The sequence below is a fragment of the Pseudophryne corroboree genome, chromosome 7 (genome assembly GCF_028390025.1).
Source record: "Pseudophryne corroboree isolate aPseCor3 chromosome 7, aPseCor3.hap2, whole genome shotgun sequence".
NCBI classification, from domain to species: domain Eukaryota; kingdom Metazoa; phylum Chordata; class Amphibia; order Anura; family Myobatrachidae; genus Pseudophryne; species Pseudophryne corroboree.
The window spans coordinates 226,967,001-226,983,117 of record NC_086450.1 but is presented as its reverse complement, the minus strand read 5'-3'; the positions used below and the strand labels follow the sequence as shown (position 1 = coordinate 226,983,117).

Sequence of the window (16,117 nt, the reverse complement as noted above, 5' to 3'; positions counted from 1 at the left end):
CCCATTTTTACTTCCCAGTCACGGTCCGGAAACGCCCCTCACATTTCTACTACTACTATGCACCGGATTCAATTAGCAGCGGTAAATTTGCCGCTATTGCGCATTGGGCCTGATTAATGTTTGCACACAATGGGCGATGTTCAAGCAATGGAGCCACTATCGTCAACCTGCGCATGTGCTGCAATCGCAATGCGCGAGAGTGCTGCTGCGATCCCACTCGCACCGAGAACTTTGTTGCAGTGTCCACTTGCAGGTAACAGGGAGTTTAAGGGAAGTGGCTGGGAAAACGCAGGTGTGTCAAGGCCTTTTTCAGGGCGTGTATCTTCTGATGGCTGTGGGATCATGCGTTCAAATACATGACACCTGAGTCGGTACTGGTGTGGCCAGTCTGCGTAACCATACAACAACTCTTAGCTTCAATGTTCTCTGTAACTGCGTATAATCCGCTAATGTGTACGCAATTGTGACTGAGCTTGTGATGAATCCGGTGGGCATCTCTTTTCATTCCTGGGTGGCAGCTTCACTTGCTAACATGAATTAGGTCCATTAACCCATAGGTTCCAGGAAAAGTTTGCGGCACCCGTGATAAAGGCACTTGACGCGGATTATTGCTTGAGCGTCTCTCTGACTCAAACAGAAATCTGCACTAAGGTCCTCATTCTGAGTTGATAGCTCGCTAGCTACTTTTTGCAGCCTAGCAAACGTATAGTTGCCGCCCACGTATTTTCGCTTTGCAAGTGTGCGATCACATGTGTAGCTGAGCGGGACGAAAAAGTTTTTTGCAATTTCCGAGTAGGTCTGAACTTACTCAGCCCTTGCGATCACTTCAGCCTGTCCGGTCCCGGAATTGACGTCAGACACCCGCCCTGCAAACGCCAGGACACGCCTGCGTTTTCCCTACCAGTCCCAGAAAACGGTCAGTTGACACCCATAAACGCCCTCTTTCTGTCAATCTCCTTGCGAACGGCTGTGCAAATGGAATCGACGCTAGAAGCATTGCACAGCAACAATGCTGTTTGCACCCGTACGACGCACGTGCGCATTGCGGTGCATACGCATGCACAGTAGTAACCTGATCGTTGCGCTGCGAAAATCGGCAGCGTGCGATCAACTCGGAATGACCCCCCAAGTGCAGCCTGAAAGCTTATCGTGGGCTGCCACTACCTGTACTTGAATATCCTTGCCAGTTGTATGTACAAAATCGGGGATGGGGAGATACATGGTGCGACTCAGATGAATGCGCACGCGAAAAACATTGCTCCACTGCATCCGACAACCTGCCACATTGACGGCAATGGGCTAGCAGCTTCTGGAAACTTGCTTCAAAATGGTGTCTGTGTTTTTGATGTAGGCAAGCATGTGAAGTATACAGGAGACCATTGGTAGATTTCTCTCAACAACTTAGCGTACCGAGAAGCAAAAGAATCAACATAGTACACTTCACCTAAACTAAAGTTCTAGGAGGGGAAAAGTCACTAAATTCACTAAATTAAAAGAAAAACAAAAACTGTTAAGATCCCTACCTTGTGTATTCCTCTTGTAATTTGCTGGGGTCACAGACAAAAAACTTAACTCTGAAGTTCAAGCTGTGCGGAGAGCCTCCTGTAAGTAAAAGGAGAACTTAGTGAGATGTACATAAGGATATTAGGGTAACATGCAGCAATTAGTCAGAGATCACTAACTTTTCAGCTGCTTCCTGATTAGTTTATTGGGGTCCAGCCACCTCTGTAAAACAAAAAATAAAAAATAAATAAGGGGATAAAACTATGTGCGTTTTGGAGACTGAAAAATATGGTGTGAATCAACAAACTGTTTGCACTCAAACTTCTACATGGTGTAATGTCATCATGGACAGAAAGAAAACATCCTTACGGGGTTATCAGTGGAATCGTCAGCCAACTGTAGTCCAAAATAGTCTCTCTCTGTCAGATCCAGAAACTTAAAAACTAAATCTAGCAGAGCTTGTCCATGATCGTGTTTCTGAAAGACACAAAATATCTCAGTATAACTCTGTGCATAGTACCTTCCTCATAATCAGAGATCAATAAACTGGCATACAGGAGCCTCCCAGCAAACTACTTGGGGAGATTCGGTAACCCATTTTTAGTGTTCGTGGATAGTGTGACGGTAATTAAGAACACTCCACCATCGACACTTGTGACTGCCTATGGGCTACTCAGGTGTTTTCTTTTACAATTCCTCTAAAAATTGGAATACAGCTACTTGCATTGGCATGGCCGTGTCACTCCCATAACATGCCCATGAGACAGCTAGTTTTTGCAAATGCTTCAGGCCACCTCCCAGTCACTGCCTAATACACAGGATACAGCAATACCAACACTGCAGGCTAATACACAGGATACAGCGATACCAACACTGCAGGCTAATACACAGGATACAGCGATACCAACACTGCAGGCTAACACACAGGATACAGCAATACCAACACTGCAGGCTAATACGCAGGATACAGCAATACCAACACTGCAGGCTAATACGCAGGATACAACAATGCCAACACTGCAGGCTAATACACAGGATACAGCAATACCAACACTGCAAGCTTACACAGACTACAGCGATATCAAAACTGCAGGCTAACACACAGGATACAGCAATACCAACACTGCAGGCTTACATGGGATACAGCAATACCAACACTGCAGGCTTACACAGGATACAGTGATACCAACATTGCAGGCTAATACACAGGATACAACAATACCAACACTGCAGGCTTACACAGGATACAGCAATACCAACACTGCAAGCTTACACAGGATACAGTGATACCAACATTGCAGGCTAATACACAGGATAAAGTAATACCAACACTGCAGGCTAATACACAGGATACAGCAATATAAACACTGCAGGCAAATAACAGGATACAGCATGCAGGCTAATTCACAGGATACAGTGATAGCAACATTGCAGGCTAATACACAGAATACAGCGATACCAACACTGCAGGCTAATACACAGGATACAGCGATACCAACACTGCAGGCTAATACAAAGGATACAGCGATACCAACACTGCAGGCTAATACACAGGATACAGCGATACCAACACTGCAGGCTAATACACAGGATACAGCGATACCAATACTGCAGGCTAATACACAGGATACAGCAATATCAACACTGAAGGCTAATACACAGGATACAGCAATATCAACACTGAAGGCTAATACACAGGATACAGCGATACCAACACTGAAGGCTAATACACAGGATACAGCGATACCAACACTGAAGGCTAATACACAGGATACAGCGATACCAACACTGCAGGCTTATAAAAAGGATACAGCGATATCAACACTGCAGGCTAATACACAGGATACAGCGATAACAACACTGCAGGCTAATACACAGGATACAGCGATAACAACACTGCAGGCTAATACACAGGATACAGCAATAACAACACTGCAGGCTAATACACAGGATACAGCGATACCAACACTGCAGGCTAATACACAGGATACAGCGATTCCAACACTGCAGGCTAATACACATGATACAGCGATAACAACACTGCAGGCTAATACACAGGATACAGTGATAACAACACTGCAGGCTAATACACAGGATACAGCAATAACAACACTGCAGGCTAATACACAGGATACAGCAAGATCAAGACTGCAGGCTAATACACAGGATACAATGATAACAACACTGCAGGCTAATACACAGGATACAGCAATACCAACACTGCAAGCTTACACAGGATACAGCGATACCAACACTGCAAGCTTACACAGGATACAACAATATAAACACTGCAGGCTAACACACAGGATACAGCAATACCAACACTGCAGGCTAATACGCAGGATACAGCAATACCAACACTGCAGGCTAATACACAGGATACAACAATACCAACACTGCAGGCTTACACAGGATACAACAATACCAACACTGCAAGCTTACACAGGCTACAGCGATATCAACACTGCAGGCTAACACACAGGATACAGCAATACCAACACTGCAGGCTTACACGGGATACAGCAATACCAACACTGCAGGCTTACACAGAATACAGTGATACCAACATTGCAGGCTAATACACAGGATAAAGTAATACCATCACTGCAGGCTAATACACAGGATACAGCAATACAAACACTGCAGGCAAATAACAGGATACAGCATGCAGGCTAATTCACAGGATACAGTGATAGCAACATTGCAGGCTTATACAGGATATGGCAATATTAGCACTATAGGGTTATACAGAATACAGTGATACCAGCAGTGCAGGCTTATGCAGGTTATAGTAATATCAATACTATAGGGTCAAACAGGATACAGTGATACCAGCATGGCAGACTTATACAGTATATAGTGATACCAGCTCTGTGGGCTTATACAGAATACAGTGATACCAGCACTGCAGGGTTATACAGAATACAACAATGCTAGCACTGTTGGGTTATACAGGATACAGAGACATCACCAATATCCAATACCAGAGGACCCATCACCCATCAGGGTAAATAATATGCATACCAGGAGGACAATACCTGTCTGGCAACCATACCAGTGGATCCGAACCATCTGCTGGCATTTAGAAAGTGACGTGGACCCATCTGCCAACCATAATAAGGGGATCTGCCTAAACATTTGGACACACATCTATCTGTCATTACCACCATGCTGGGTGCTTTACAAAAAGAAAAAAATATTAACTTACAGCTTGAAGACATTTATCAAAAAAGTGTAGACTGATAGGTCAAAATTTATAGGAGGAGATTAAATAGTTTCCCCCCGCAGCTACCACTAGGGGGCACAAAGCTATGCAATTCACTAATTGCTCCGTCCAGACTCCCATTAGCTGCAGGAGAGACATTTCTTATCGCTGCCTCCTTAAACGGGCTCTCAAGACCCACTTCTTCTGAAACTCAGCCATCTCTCATCCTAGCCCTCTGTTGCATGCTCACTTCTACCCTACTCTCATCCTAACTCTCTGCTACATGGCTCACTTCTACCCTATCTGTGTCACCCGTCTGTCTGCCCCTCCCCTTCAGAAGGTAAGCACTCATGAGTAGGGCACTCTCGCCTCATGTGCTTTTCCTCCTCTTAAGACTATTTTCTATTCCATTCTCCCTACAATGGCACCTAACCCTCAGTTTCTGCCACCCTTATGATAATTTCAGTGTCTTGTCCCCTGATGCAGTAATGTTAATATACCATGGACGGTATCCTATTCAAGAAGATAAAATATCAGGGTTTTTCGCATTTTTTCACCAATGTTTTTTTACAGGCTATCCAATTAGGATCACCCGTAAAAAAAAAAAAAAAAAGCTTTCCTCACGAAAACACACAGGTTCAGTGAAACCTGTGTGTTTTCATGAGAAACAGCCCCCTTTTCGCTTGAAAAAGGGTCTGTTTCGGGGATCTGGCTTTGCCTGCCCGAGGCACATGATACAAAATCCCAGATAAGCCGCAGTGACCCGTCAGTGTCCCATGCCCGCCACAGAAGCAGCAGGCTGAGACTGCAGTGAGGACGTTGCGGCCTGGGGCAGCACCGTTACCCACATCCCTCCTCTTCCCCCGCCCCCATGACGGGGGAGTGGTCATGTGACCAGGGAGCCAGAGCTCAGTGCTACCCTGTCTGTACCGGGAGCTGTCAGGAGCCAGCATACGGTGCAGTAACACAAACTCCCTGATAAGCAGCAGCTCGTGGCGGCTTATTGGGGCTAAAAGGATTACCCGCAGTAATGTACCGCGGGTAATTGGATATCCCCACATGTGTTTGTCCTACATTGTCTTGTACTGTAAGTCATTGTTTTCTTGTTTTGCTTATTTGTTTATGTACTTTGGTAGGCGCTGTGGAACCCTTGTGGCACCATATAAACCATAATAATAATAATAATAATAATAATAATAATTAAACAAATATATATCATTATGAATCATGGATGTAAAACTGGGTACACACTAGTACAACCAGCAATTGTGCCAATGTGTAGGGCAATTACCATTTGCCTTGCGCGTTGGAAGATTGCCGGTACACACTAGCAGATATGAATGAGTGTTGGAAAGATCACTGTTCTGTCTCTCATTAATATATTCAATGCATCGCATGCAAGGTCATGTGATTGGCCATGCAACACAGCCAACTACAAGATCTTGCAAGCGCAATTGGCTGTATAAACTGCACAATACGGCTTATTTGTAATTTCGATTCGCCCGGACTTGACAATTACTCATGATAGCGTGCAAGTGTGTATCCAGCATAAAACATAAAAACATTAATCTTTAACAAAAGTGTAATGGAGTATTTCCTTAAAGTATCCAGCATTCTTTAATAGACAGCTGGTAAATGGGTTATAGTAGTGGTCATAATACAGAAATAGCAAAACAAACTAGTCCAGTATTTCCCATAAAATAAGATTTTACTTACCGGTAAATCTATTTCTCGTAGTCTGTAGAGGATGCTGGGACTCCGTAAGGACCATGGGGAATAGACGGGCTCCGCAGGAGATAGGGCACTTTAAGAAAGCTTTGTATTCTGGGTGTGCACTGGCTCCTCCCTTTATGCCCCTCCTCCAGACCTCAGTTAGGGAAACTGTGCCCAGAGAAGATGGACAGTACGAGGAAGGAATTTTGTAAATCTAAGGGCGAGATTCATACCAGCCACACCAATCACACCGTATAACTTAAGATAAACTTACCCAGTTAACAGTATGAACAACAACATAGCCACGGTATCACAGAAAACTATAACATAACCCTTATGTAAGCAATAACTATATACAAGTCATGCAGAAGAAGTCCGCACTTGGGACGGGCGCCCAGCATCCTCTACGGACTACGAGAAATAGATTTACCGGTAAGTAAAATCTTATTTTCTCTAACGTCCTTGAGGATGCTGGGACTCCGTAAGGACCATGGGGATTATACCAAAGCTCCCAAACGGGCGGGAGAGTGCGGATGACTCTGCAGCACCGATTGAGCAAACAGGAGGTCCTCCTCAGCCAGGGTATCAAACTTATAGAACTTTGCAAAGGTGTTTGTCCCCGACCAAGTAGCTGCTCAGCACAACTGTAATGCCGAGACCCCTCGGGCAGCCGCCCAAGAAGAGCCCACTTTCCAAGTGGAGTGGGCCTTAACCGATTTCGGTAACGGCAATCCTGCCGTAGAATGCGCCTGCTGAATCGTGTTACAGATCCAGCGAGCAATAGTCTGCTTTGAAGCAGGGGCGCCAACCTTGTTGGCCGCATACAGAACAAACAAAGCTTCAGTCTTCCTGATCAGAGCCGTTCTGGTCACATAAATCTTCAAAGCCCTGACTACATCCAGGGACTCGGAATCCTCCAAGTCCCTTGTAGCCACAGGCAGGACAATAGGTTGGTTCACATGAAAAGATGAGACCACTTTTGGCAGAAAGTGAGGGCGACTCCTCAACTCTGCCCTATCCACGTGAAAAACAAAGTATGGGCTTTTATGCGATAAAGCCGCCAATTCTGAAACACGTCTCGCCGAAGCTAACGCCAACAACATGACCACTTTCCACGTGAGGTATTTCAACTCCACAGTTTTAAGTGGTTCAAACCAAGGTGACTTGAGGAAACGTAACACCACGTTAAGATCCCAAGGCGCCACCGGAGGCACAAAGGGAGGCTGAATATGCAGCACCCCCTTCACAAAAGTCTTTACCTCAGGAAGAGAGGCTAATTCCCTTTGAAAGAAAATGGATAAGGCCGAAATCTGGACCTTTATGGACCCTAATTTTAGGCCCAAGGTCACTCCTGTTTGAAGGAAGTGAAGTAGACGGCCCAAATGGAACTCCTCCGTAGGAGCAGCTCTGGCCTCACACCAAGAAACATATTTCCGCCATATACGGTGATAATGTTTCAACGTCACGTCTTTCCTAGCCTTGATCAGGGTAGGAATGACTTCCTCCGGAATTCCTTTTTCCGCTAGGATCCGGCGTTCAACCGCCATGCCGTCAAACGCAGCCGCGGTAAGTCTTGGAACAGACAGGGCCCCTGCTGCAGCAGGTCCTGCCTTAGAGGAAGAGGCCACGGATCTTCTGTGAGCAACTCTTGCAGTTCCGGATACCAAGTCCTCCGTGGCCAATCTGGAACAATGAGGATTGTTCTGACCCTGCTTATTCTTACAATTCTCAACACCTTGGGTATGAGAGGAAGAGGAGGAAACACATAGACCGATCTGAACACCCAAGGTGTCACCAGAGCGTCTACCGCTACCGCCTGAGGGTCCCTTGACCTGGCGCAATACCGCTTTAGCTTTTTGTTGAGACGAGACGCCATCATGTCTATTTGAGGCAGGCCCCACCGATCCGCGATCTGTGCAAAGACTTCTTGATGAAGTCCCCACTCCCCCGGATGCAGGTCGTGCCTGCTGAGGAAGTCCGCCTCCCAGTTGTCCACCCCCGGGATGAACACCGCTGACAGCGCGCTTACATGGCCTTCCGCCCAGCGTAGAATCCTGGTCGCTTCTGCCATGGCCACTCTGCTCCTTGTTCCGCCTTGGCGGTTTATATGAGCCACTGCCGTGACATTGTCTGACTGAATCAGAACCGGTCTTCTCCGAAGTAAGTTCTCCGCTTGACGCAGGGTGTTGTATATGGCCCTCAACTCCAGGACGTTGATGTGGAGACAAGTCTCCAGGCTTGACCAGAGACCTTGGAAATTTCTTCCCAGTGCCACTGCTCCCCAGCCTCGGAGGCTTGCGTCCGTGGTCACCAGGACCCAGTCCTGAATGCCGAACCTGCGACCCTCTAGAAGGTGAGCACTGTTCAGCCACCACAGGAGAGATATCCTGGTCCTGGGAGACAGGGTGATCCTTTGATGCATTTGTAAATGGGACCCGGACCACTTGTCCAAGAGGTCCCATTGAAAAGTCCTCGCATGAAATCTGCCGAAAGGGATGGCCTCGTATGAAGCCACCATCTTCCCCAGGACCCGTGTGCACTGATGCACTGAAACCTTCTTTGGTTTCAATAGGTTCCAGACCATGGTCATGAGTTCCTGAACCTTTTCGATCGGAAGAAAAACCTTTTTCTGGTCTGTGTCTAGGATCAGGCCCAGAAAGGTCAGATGCGTTGAAGGAACCAGCTGGGACTTCGGTATATTGAGAATCCAGCCGTGTAGCTGCAACGTCTTCATGGACAGAGACACGCTGTCCAGCAACTTCTCCCGAGATCTCGCCTTTATTAGGAGATCGTCCAAGAATGGGATAATTGTGACCCCCTGCCTGAGCAGGAGCACCATCATTTCCGCCATTACCTTGGTGAAAACCCTCGGGGCCGTGGAAAGCCCAAACGGCAACGTCTGAAATTGGTAGTGACAGTCCTGCACTGCAAATCTCAGGAACGCCTGATGGGGGGGGGGGGATATTGGAACATGAAGGTATGCATCCTTTATGTCCAGGGACACCATCCAATCCCCCCTCTCCAGGCTGGCGATGACCGCCCGGAGTGATTCCATTTTGAACTTGAACCTTTTCAAGTACAAGTTCAGAGATTTCAGGTTTAAAATGGGCCTGACCGAACCGTCCGGTTTCGGGACCACAAACAGGGTTGAATAATATCCCTCTCCCTGCTGGAGATGAGGAACTGTGACAATCACCGGTTGAACATACAATTTTTGGATTGCTGTCAACACTGACTCTGACGGGGAAGTCGGCAGAGTCGATTTGAAAAACCGGTGAGGAGGCAAGTCTTCGAATTCTAGCCTGTATCCCTGAGCAACAATCTCTACTGCCCAGGGATCCACCTGCGATTGAACCCAGACGTGGCTGAAAAACCGAAGACGAGCCCCCACCAGATCTGCCTCCCCCCGGGAAGCCCCAGCGTCATGCGGTGGACTTTGCAGACGCAGGGGAGGACTTCTGCTCTTGGGAACTAGCTGTGTGCAGCTTCTTTCCCCTGCCTTTTCCTCTGGTAACAAAGGACGATCACCGCACCTTCTTATTTTTATTGGAATGAAAGGACTGCATTTGATAATGAGGTGCCTTCTTAGTATGCTGCGGGGGGACATAAGGTAAGAAATTCGACTTACCAGCCGTAGCGACAAGGTCCGAGAGGCCGTCTCCAAACAACTCCACCCCCTTGTTCGGCAAGGACTCCATGTGCCGCTTAGAATCAGCATCTCCCGTCCACTGCCGGGTCCAGGTAGCATTTATTCTGGAGCTTAATAAACAAATGTCTCTCTGGGCATCTCTCATATACAAGGCAGCATCTCTGATATGCTCTATGGTCATTTGAATGGCATCCCTATCTAAGGTGTCAATCTCCGCAGATAAGGAATCTGCCCATGCCACCACCGCACTACAAACCCAGGCCTACGTGGTCTAGCAATAGTACCGGAGTGAGTGTAAATGTGCTTCAAGGTAATTTCCTGCCTGCGATCAGCCGGTTCCTTGAGGGAAGCCGTATCCTGAGAAGGCAGTGCCACCTTTTTGGACAAGCGTGTCAGCGCCTTGTCCACTTTTGGTGAAGATTCCCAGCGTATCCTATCAGTTTGTGGAAAAGGATACACCATAAGAATCCTTTTGGGAACTTGTGGTCTCCTATCTGGAGAGTCCCAAGCCTTTTCGCACAATTCACTTAATTCAAATGATGATGGAAAAGTGACTTCAGGCTTTTTCTCTTTATACATGTGTACCCTCGTGTCAGGGACAGGGGGTTCCTCAGTAATATGCAAAACCTCTTTAATGGCCATAATCATGTACCGAATACCTTTTGCCACCTTCGGCTGTAATTTTGCATCTTCATAGTCGACACTAGAGTCAGAATCTGTGTCGGAATCTGTGTCATCGATCTGGAATATGGTGCGCTTCTGAGACCCCGACAGGCCTGGCGCCACAGGGTCAGGCATGGACTGGGTACCTTACTGATCCCTAGCTTCTCCCTTGTCTAACCTTTTATGCAATAGATTGACATTTGCATTCAAGACATTCAGCATATCCACCCATTCCGGTGTCGGCGTTGCCGATGGCGACCTGACATTCAAACACTCCCCCTCCACAGTAAGCGAGCCTTCCTCGTCAAACATGTCGACACCCGCGTACCGACACACTTCACACACACAGGGAACCCCTTTTCTGAAGACAGTATCCCTGTCAAGGCCCTTTGGAGAGACAGAGAGAAAGTATGCCAGCACACACCCCAGCGCAATAACCCTGGAGACCAACACAAAATGTTTTTCCCCAGCAGCGCTGTGTAATATGTAAACCGCCAATTATGTGCCCACCCCCCCTCTCTTTTAAGCACCCTTTCACCGTGTGTAAGCAGGGGAGAGTCCAGGGAGCTTCCTCTCAGCAGTGCTGTGGAGAAAAAATGGCGCTGGTGAGTGCTGAGGGAGAAGCACCGCCCTCGGCGGCGGGCTTCTGTCCCGCTCAAACTTAGTAAAATATGGCGGGGGCTCTTTTATATACATGTACAGAGCCCACCTGTACATGTATATAGTCTTTTTGCCATGCAGAGGTTTATATTGCTGCCCAGGGCGCCCCCCCTGCGCCCTGCACCCTTACAGTGACCGGAGTGTGTGAGGTGTATGGGAGCAATGACGCACAGCTGCAGTGCTGTGCGTTACCTCAGTGAAGCTGATGGCTTCTGCCGCCTGAGACGTCTTCTGACTTCTGTACTTCTGGCTCTGTGAGGAGAACGGCGGCGCGGCTCCGGGGGTGGACGCCCAGTAAGAACCTGCGTTCACCCCCTCTGGAGCTAATGGTGTCCAGTAGCCGAGGAAGCAGAGCCTATCTTTGACAAGAAGGTCTGCTCCTCTCTCCTCAGTCCCTCGATGCAGGGAGCCTGTTGCCAGCAGTGCTCCCTGTGAAAAAGAAGTAAAAAGTAGAAAGAAAAATCCAAACAAAAATGCTTTCAGGCAGAGAACTCTGGAGAGCTCTCTGCAGTGCACCCATCTTGCTCTGGGCACAGTGTAAAAGTGAGGTCTGGAGGAGGGGCATAGAGGGAGGAGCCAGTGCACACCCAGAATCCAAAGCTTTCTTAAAGTGCCCTATCTCCTGCGGAGCCCGTCTATTCCCCATGGTCCTTACGGAGTCCCAGCATCCTCAAGGACGTTAGAGAAACATTGCTGTTACACTACTACCCTTCCACAAGTGTGTGAATGCGTCAGAGGAATGGAAATTAAATTGTGCTGCGTTTAACTGTTGAACAAATACAATTAAAAGAGGACTTGAAATCTAAATCTTCATATACTGATTGAACAATACCTGTATAGGCAAATGAACTGTCCAGGTCAGGTCAACTTTGAATGCTGGGTCTACGCTGGCTCTGTCTCTACAGCAGGGGTGGGGAACCTCCGGCCCGCGGGCCGTATACAGCCCGCGAAGCCGTTTGGTCCGGCCCACCAGGTTGTGTCAGTGAGACACGCTGCCGCTCAGTCGGGCGGCAGCGTGTCTCAGCTGTCAGAGCAGGGAGACGGAGGAGAGCGCGGCTGTAGATTAGAATGGGACCAGCGGCGTGTAGTACTTCAAACCAGCCGCCGGTCCGTGAGCCAATCAGAGCTCGCGGACCGGCAGCCAATCAGGAGCCGCGGCTGCCGGTCCGCGAGCTCTGATTGGCTCTCGAACCGGCGGCTGATTTGAAGTACTACACGCCGCCGCTTTCACCCGACAGCCTCGCTCTCCTCCGTCGCGTCCACGGTAAGCAGCACGGAGGGGAGAGGGGAGGGCATTTGTATACCTGGCACTGTGGGGGCTGTATACCTGGCACTGTGGGGGGTATTTGTATACCTGGCACTGTGGGGGGTATTTGTATACCTGGCACTGTGGGGGCTGTATACCTGGCACTGTGGGGGGTATTTGTATACCTGGCACTGTGGGGGGCATTTGTATACCTGGCACTGTGGGGGAATCTGTATACCTGGCACTGTGGGGGAATCTGTATACCTGGCACTGTGGGGGGTATTTGTATACCTGGCACTGTGGGGGGCATTTGTATACCTGGCACTGTCGGGGAATCTGTATACCTGGCACTGTGGGGGCTGTATACCTGGCACTGTGGGGGGCATTTGTATACCTGGCACTGTGGGGGGCATTTGTATACCTGGCACTGTGAGGGGCATTTGTATACCTGGCACTGTGGGGGGTATTTGTATACCTGGCACTGTGGGGGGCATTTGTATACCTGGCACTGTGGGGGCATCTGTATACCTGGCACCTGGCACTGTGGGGGCAATTGTGGATCTGGCACCGCACTATTGGGGGCATATGTGTATCACGTCCCATTTTAACTGTCCACACCCATTTTTTGGGCGCGTGCGCGCCTCCGGCGCGCACACAGTAACTCTAAGGGGCAGACCTACTGGGGGGCAGGGTCATTTTTTAAGTTGAGAATTTTTGTATGGCCCCCGAAGGATTTTATAAATATCCAAATGGCCCTCGGTAGAAAAAAGGTTCCCCACCCCTGCTCTACAGTATACAGTCTGTGACTCAATCTTCAGCATCAATATAGAGTATGCCCTTCATGTACAGGGCACTCATTCTTCCAGGAAGAACCTACCGCATACTGTGCAATTCAAAGGAACTCTTATACCCCTTTCACACAGAAAGTCAAATTACTGGGTGTAGAAGTTCTACCCAGTAATTTGCCAATCAACACGGGTCCTTTATCTGTATGAGAGGGTCAACCCGGGATGAAATTCCCGGGACTTTGACACAGGAATTTATCAGGGTCAGAGACCCAGGAATTTTGATCCGGGTTTGACCCTTTCACAGAGAAGAAATATCCGTGTTGATTCACAAATTACCGGGTAGAAATTCTTGACCCGGTAATTTGCTTCCCTGTGTGAAAAGGGGATCAGACAGGGACCGGCAAAATAATAAGAATTTACTTACCGATAATTCTATTTCTCGGAGTCCGTAGTGGATGCTGGGGTTCCTGAAAGGACCATGGGGAATAGCGGCTCCGCAGGAGACAGGGCACAAAAAGTAAAGCTTTAGGATCAGGTGGTGTGCACTGGCTCCTCCCCCTATGACCCTCCTCCAAGCCTCAGTTAGGTACTGTGCCCGGACGAGCGTACACAATAAGGAAGGATTTATGAATCCCGGGTAAGACTCATACCAGCCACACCAATCACACTGTACAACCTGTGATCTGAACCCAGTTAACAGTATGATAACAGCGGAGCCTCTGAAAAGATGGCTCACAACAATAATAACCCGATTTTTGTAACTATGTACAAGTAATGCAGATAATCCGCACTTGGGATGGGCGCCCAGCATCCACTACGGACTCCGAGAAATAGAATTATCGGTAAGTAAATTCTTATTTTCTCTATCGTCCTAGTGGATGCTGGGGTTCCTGAAAGGACCATGGGGATTATACCAAAGCTCCCAAACGGGCGGGAGAGTGCGGATGACTCTGCAGCACCGAATGAGAGAACTCCAGGTCCTTCTTAGCCAGGGTATCAAATTTGTAGGATTTTACAAACGTGTTTGCCCCTGACTAAATAGCCGCTCGGCAAAGTTGTAAAGCCGAGACCCCTCGGGCAGCCGCCCAAGATGAGCCCACCTTCCTTGTGGAATGGGCATTTACATATTTTGGCTGTGGCAGGCCTGCCACAGAATGTGCAAGCTGAATTGTATTACACATCCAACTAGCAAAAGTCTGCTTAAAAGCAAGAGCACCCAGTTTGTTGGGTGCATACAGGATAACAGCAAGTCAGTTTTCCTGACTCCAGCCGTCCTGGAACCTATATTTTCAGGGCCCTGACCACATCTAGCAACTTGGAGTCCTCCAAGTCCCTAGTAGGCGCAAGACACCACAATAAGCTGGTTCAGGTGAAACACTGACACCACCTTAGGGAGAGAACTGGGGACGAGTCCGCAGCTCTGCCCTGTCCGAATGGACAAACAGATATGGGCTTTTTTGAGAAAAAAGAACCACCAATTTGACACTCGCCTGGTCCAGGCCAGGTCCAAGAGCATGTTCACTTTTCATGTGAGATGCTTCAAATCCACAGATTTGACTGGTTTTAAACCAATGTGTTTTGAGGAATCCCAGAACTACGTTGAGATCCCACAGTGCCACTGGAGGCACAAAAGGGGGTTGTATATGCAATACTCCCTTGACAAACTTCTGGACTTCAGGAACTGAAGCCACTTCTTTCTGGAAGAAAAATCAACAGGGCCGAAATTTGAACCTTAATGGACCCCAATTTGAGGCCCATAGACACTCCTGTTTGCAAGAAATGCAGGAATCGACCGAGTTGAAATTTCTTCGTGGGGCCTTCCTGGCCTCACACCACGCAACATATTTTCGCCACATGTGGTGATAATGTTGTGCGGTCACCTCCTTTCTGGCTTTGACCAGGGTAGGAATGACCTCTTCCTGAATGCCTTTTCCCTTAGGATCCGGCGTTCCACCGCCATGCCGTCAAACGCAGCTGCGGTAAGTCTTGGAACAGACATGGTACTTGCTGAAACAAGTCCCTTCTTAGCGGCAGAGGCCATAAGTCCTCTGTGAGCATCTCTTGAAGTTCCGGGTACCAAGTCCTTCTTGGCCAATCCGGAGCCATGAGTATAGTTCTTACTCCTCTACGTCTTATAATTCTCAGTACCTTAGGTATGAAAAGCAGAGGATGGAACACATACACCGACTGGTACACCCACGGTGTTACCAGAACGTCCACAGCTATTGCCTGAGGGTCTCTTAACCTGGCGCAATACCTGTCCCGTTTTTTGTTCAGACGGGACGCCATCATGTCCACCTTTGGTAATTCCCAACGGTTTACAATTATGTGGAAAACTTCCCCATGAAGTTCCCACTCTGCCGGGTGGAGGTCGTGCCTACTGAGGAAGTCTGCTTCCCAGTTTCCATTCCCGGAATGAAACACTGCTGACAGTGCTATCACATGATTTTCCGCCCAGCGAAAAGTCCTTGCAGTTTTTTTCCACTGCCCTCCTGCTTCTTGTGCCGCCCTGTCTATTTACGTGGGCGACTGCCGTGATGTTTTATCCCACTGGATCAATACCGGCTGACCTTGAAGCAGAGGTCTTGCTAAGCTTAGAGCATTATAAATTTACCCTTAGCTATATTTATGTGGAGAAAAATCTCCAGACTTGATCACACTCCCTGGAAATTTTTTCCTTGTGTGACTGC

At 48.2% G+C, this 16,117-nt stretch overlaps 1 protein-coding gene across 1 annotated transcript in view; it reads right to left on the bottom strand.

Annotated features, from left to right (window-relative positions):
• The window catches only part of PTPN4 (protein tyrosine phosphatase non-receptor type 4), a 444,417-nt gene that overhangs the window by 290,172 nt on the left and 138,128 nt on the right, over positions 1-16,117 (bottom strand). Inside the window, exons 3-5 of the mRNA XM_063933984.1 lie at positions 1,873-1,980; positions 1,683-1,725; positions 1,524-1,602 (exon numbers count right to left, since the gene is read on the bottom strand). Coding sequence (XP_063790054.1) covers positions 1,524-1,602; positions 1,683-1,725; positions 1,873-1,980 — 230 coding nt within the window. The remainder of the gene's footprint in view (positions 1-1,523; positions 1,603-1,682; positions 1,726-1,872; positions 1,981-16,117) is intronic.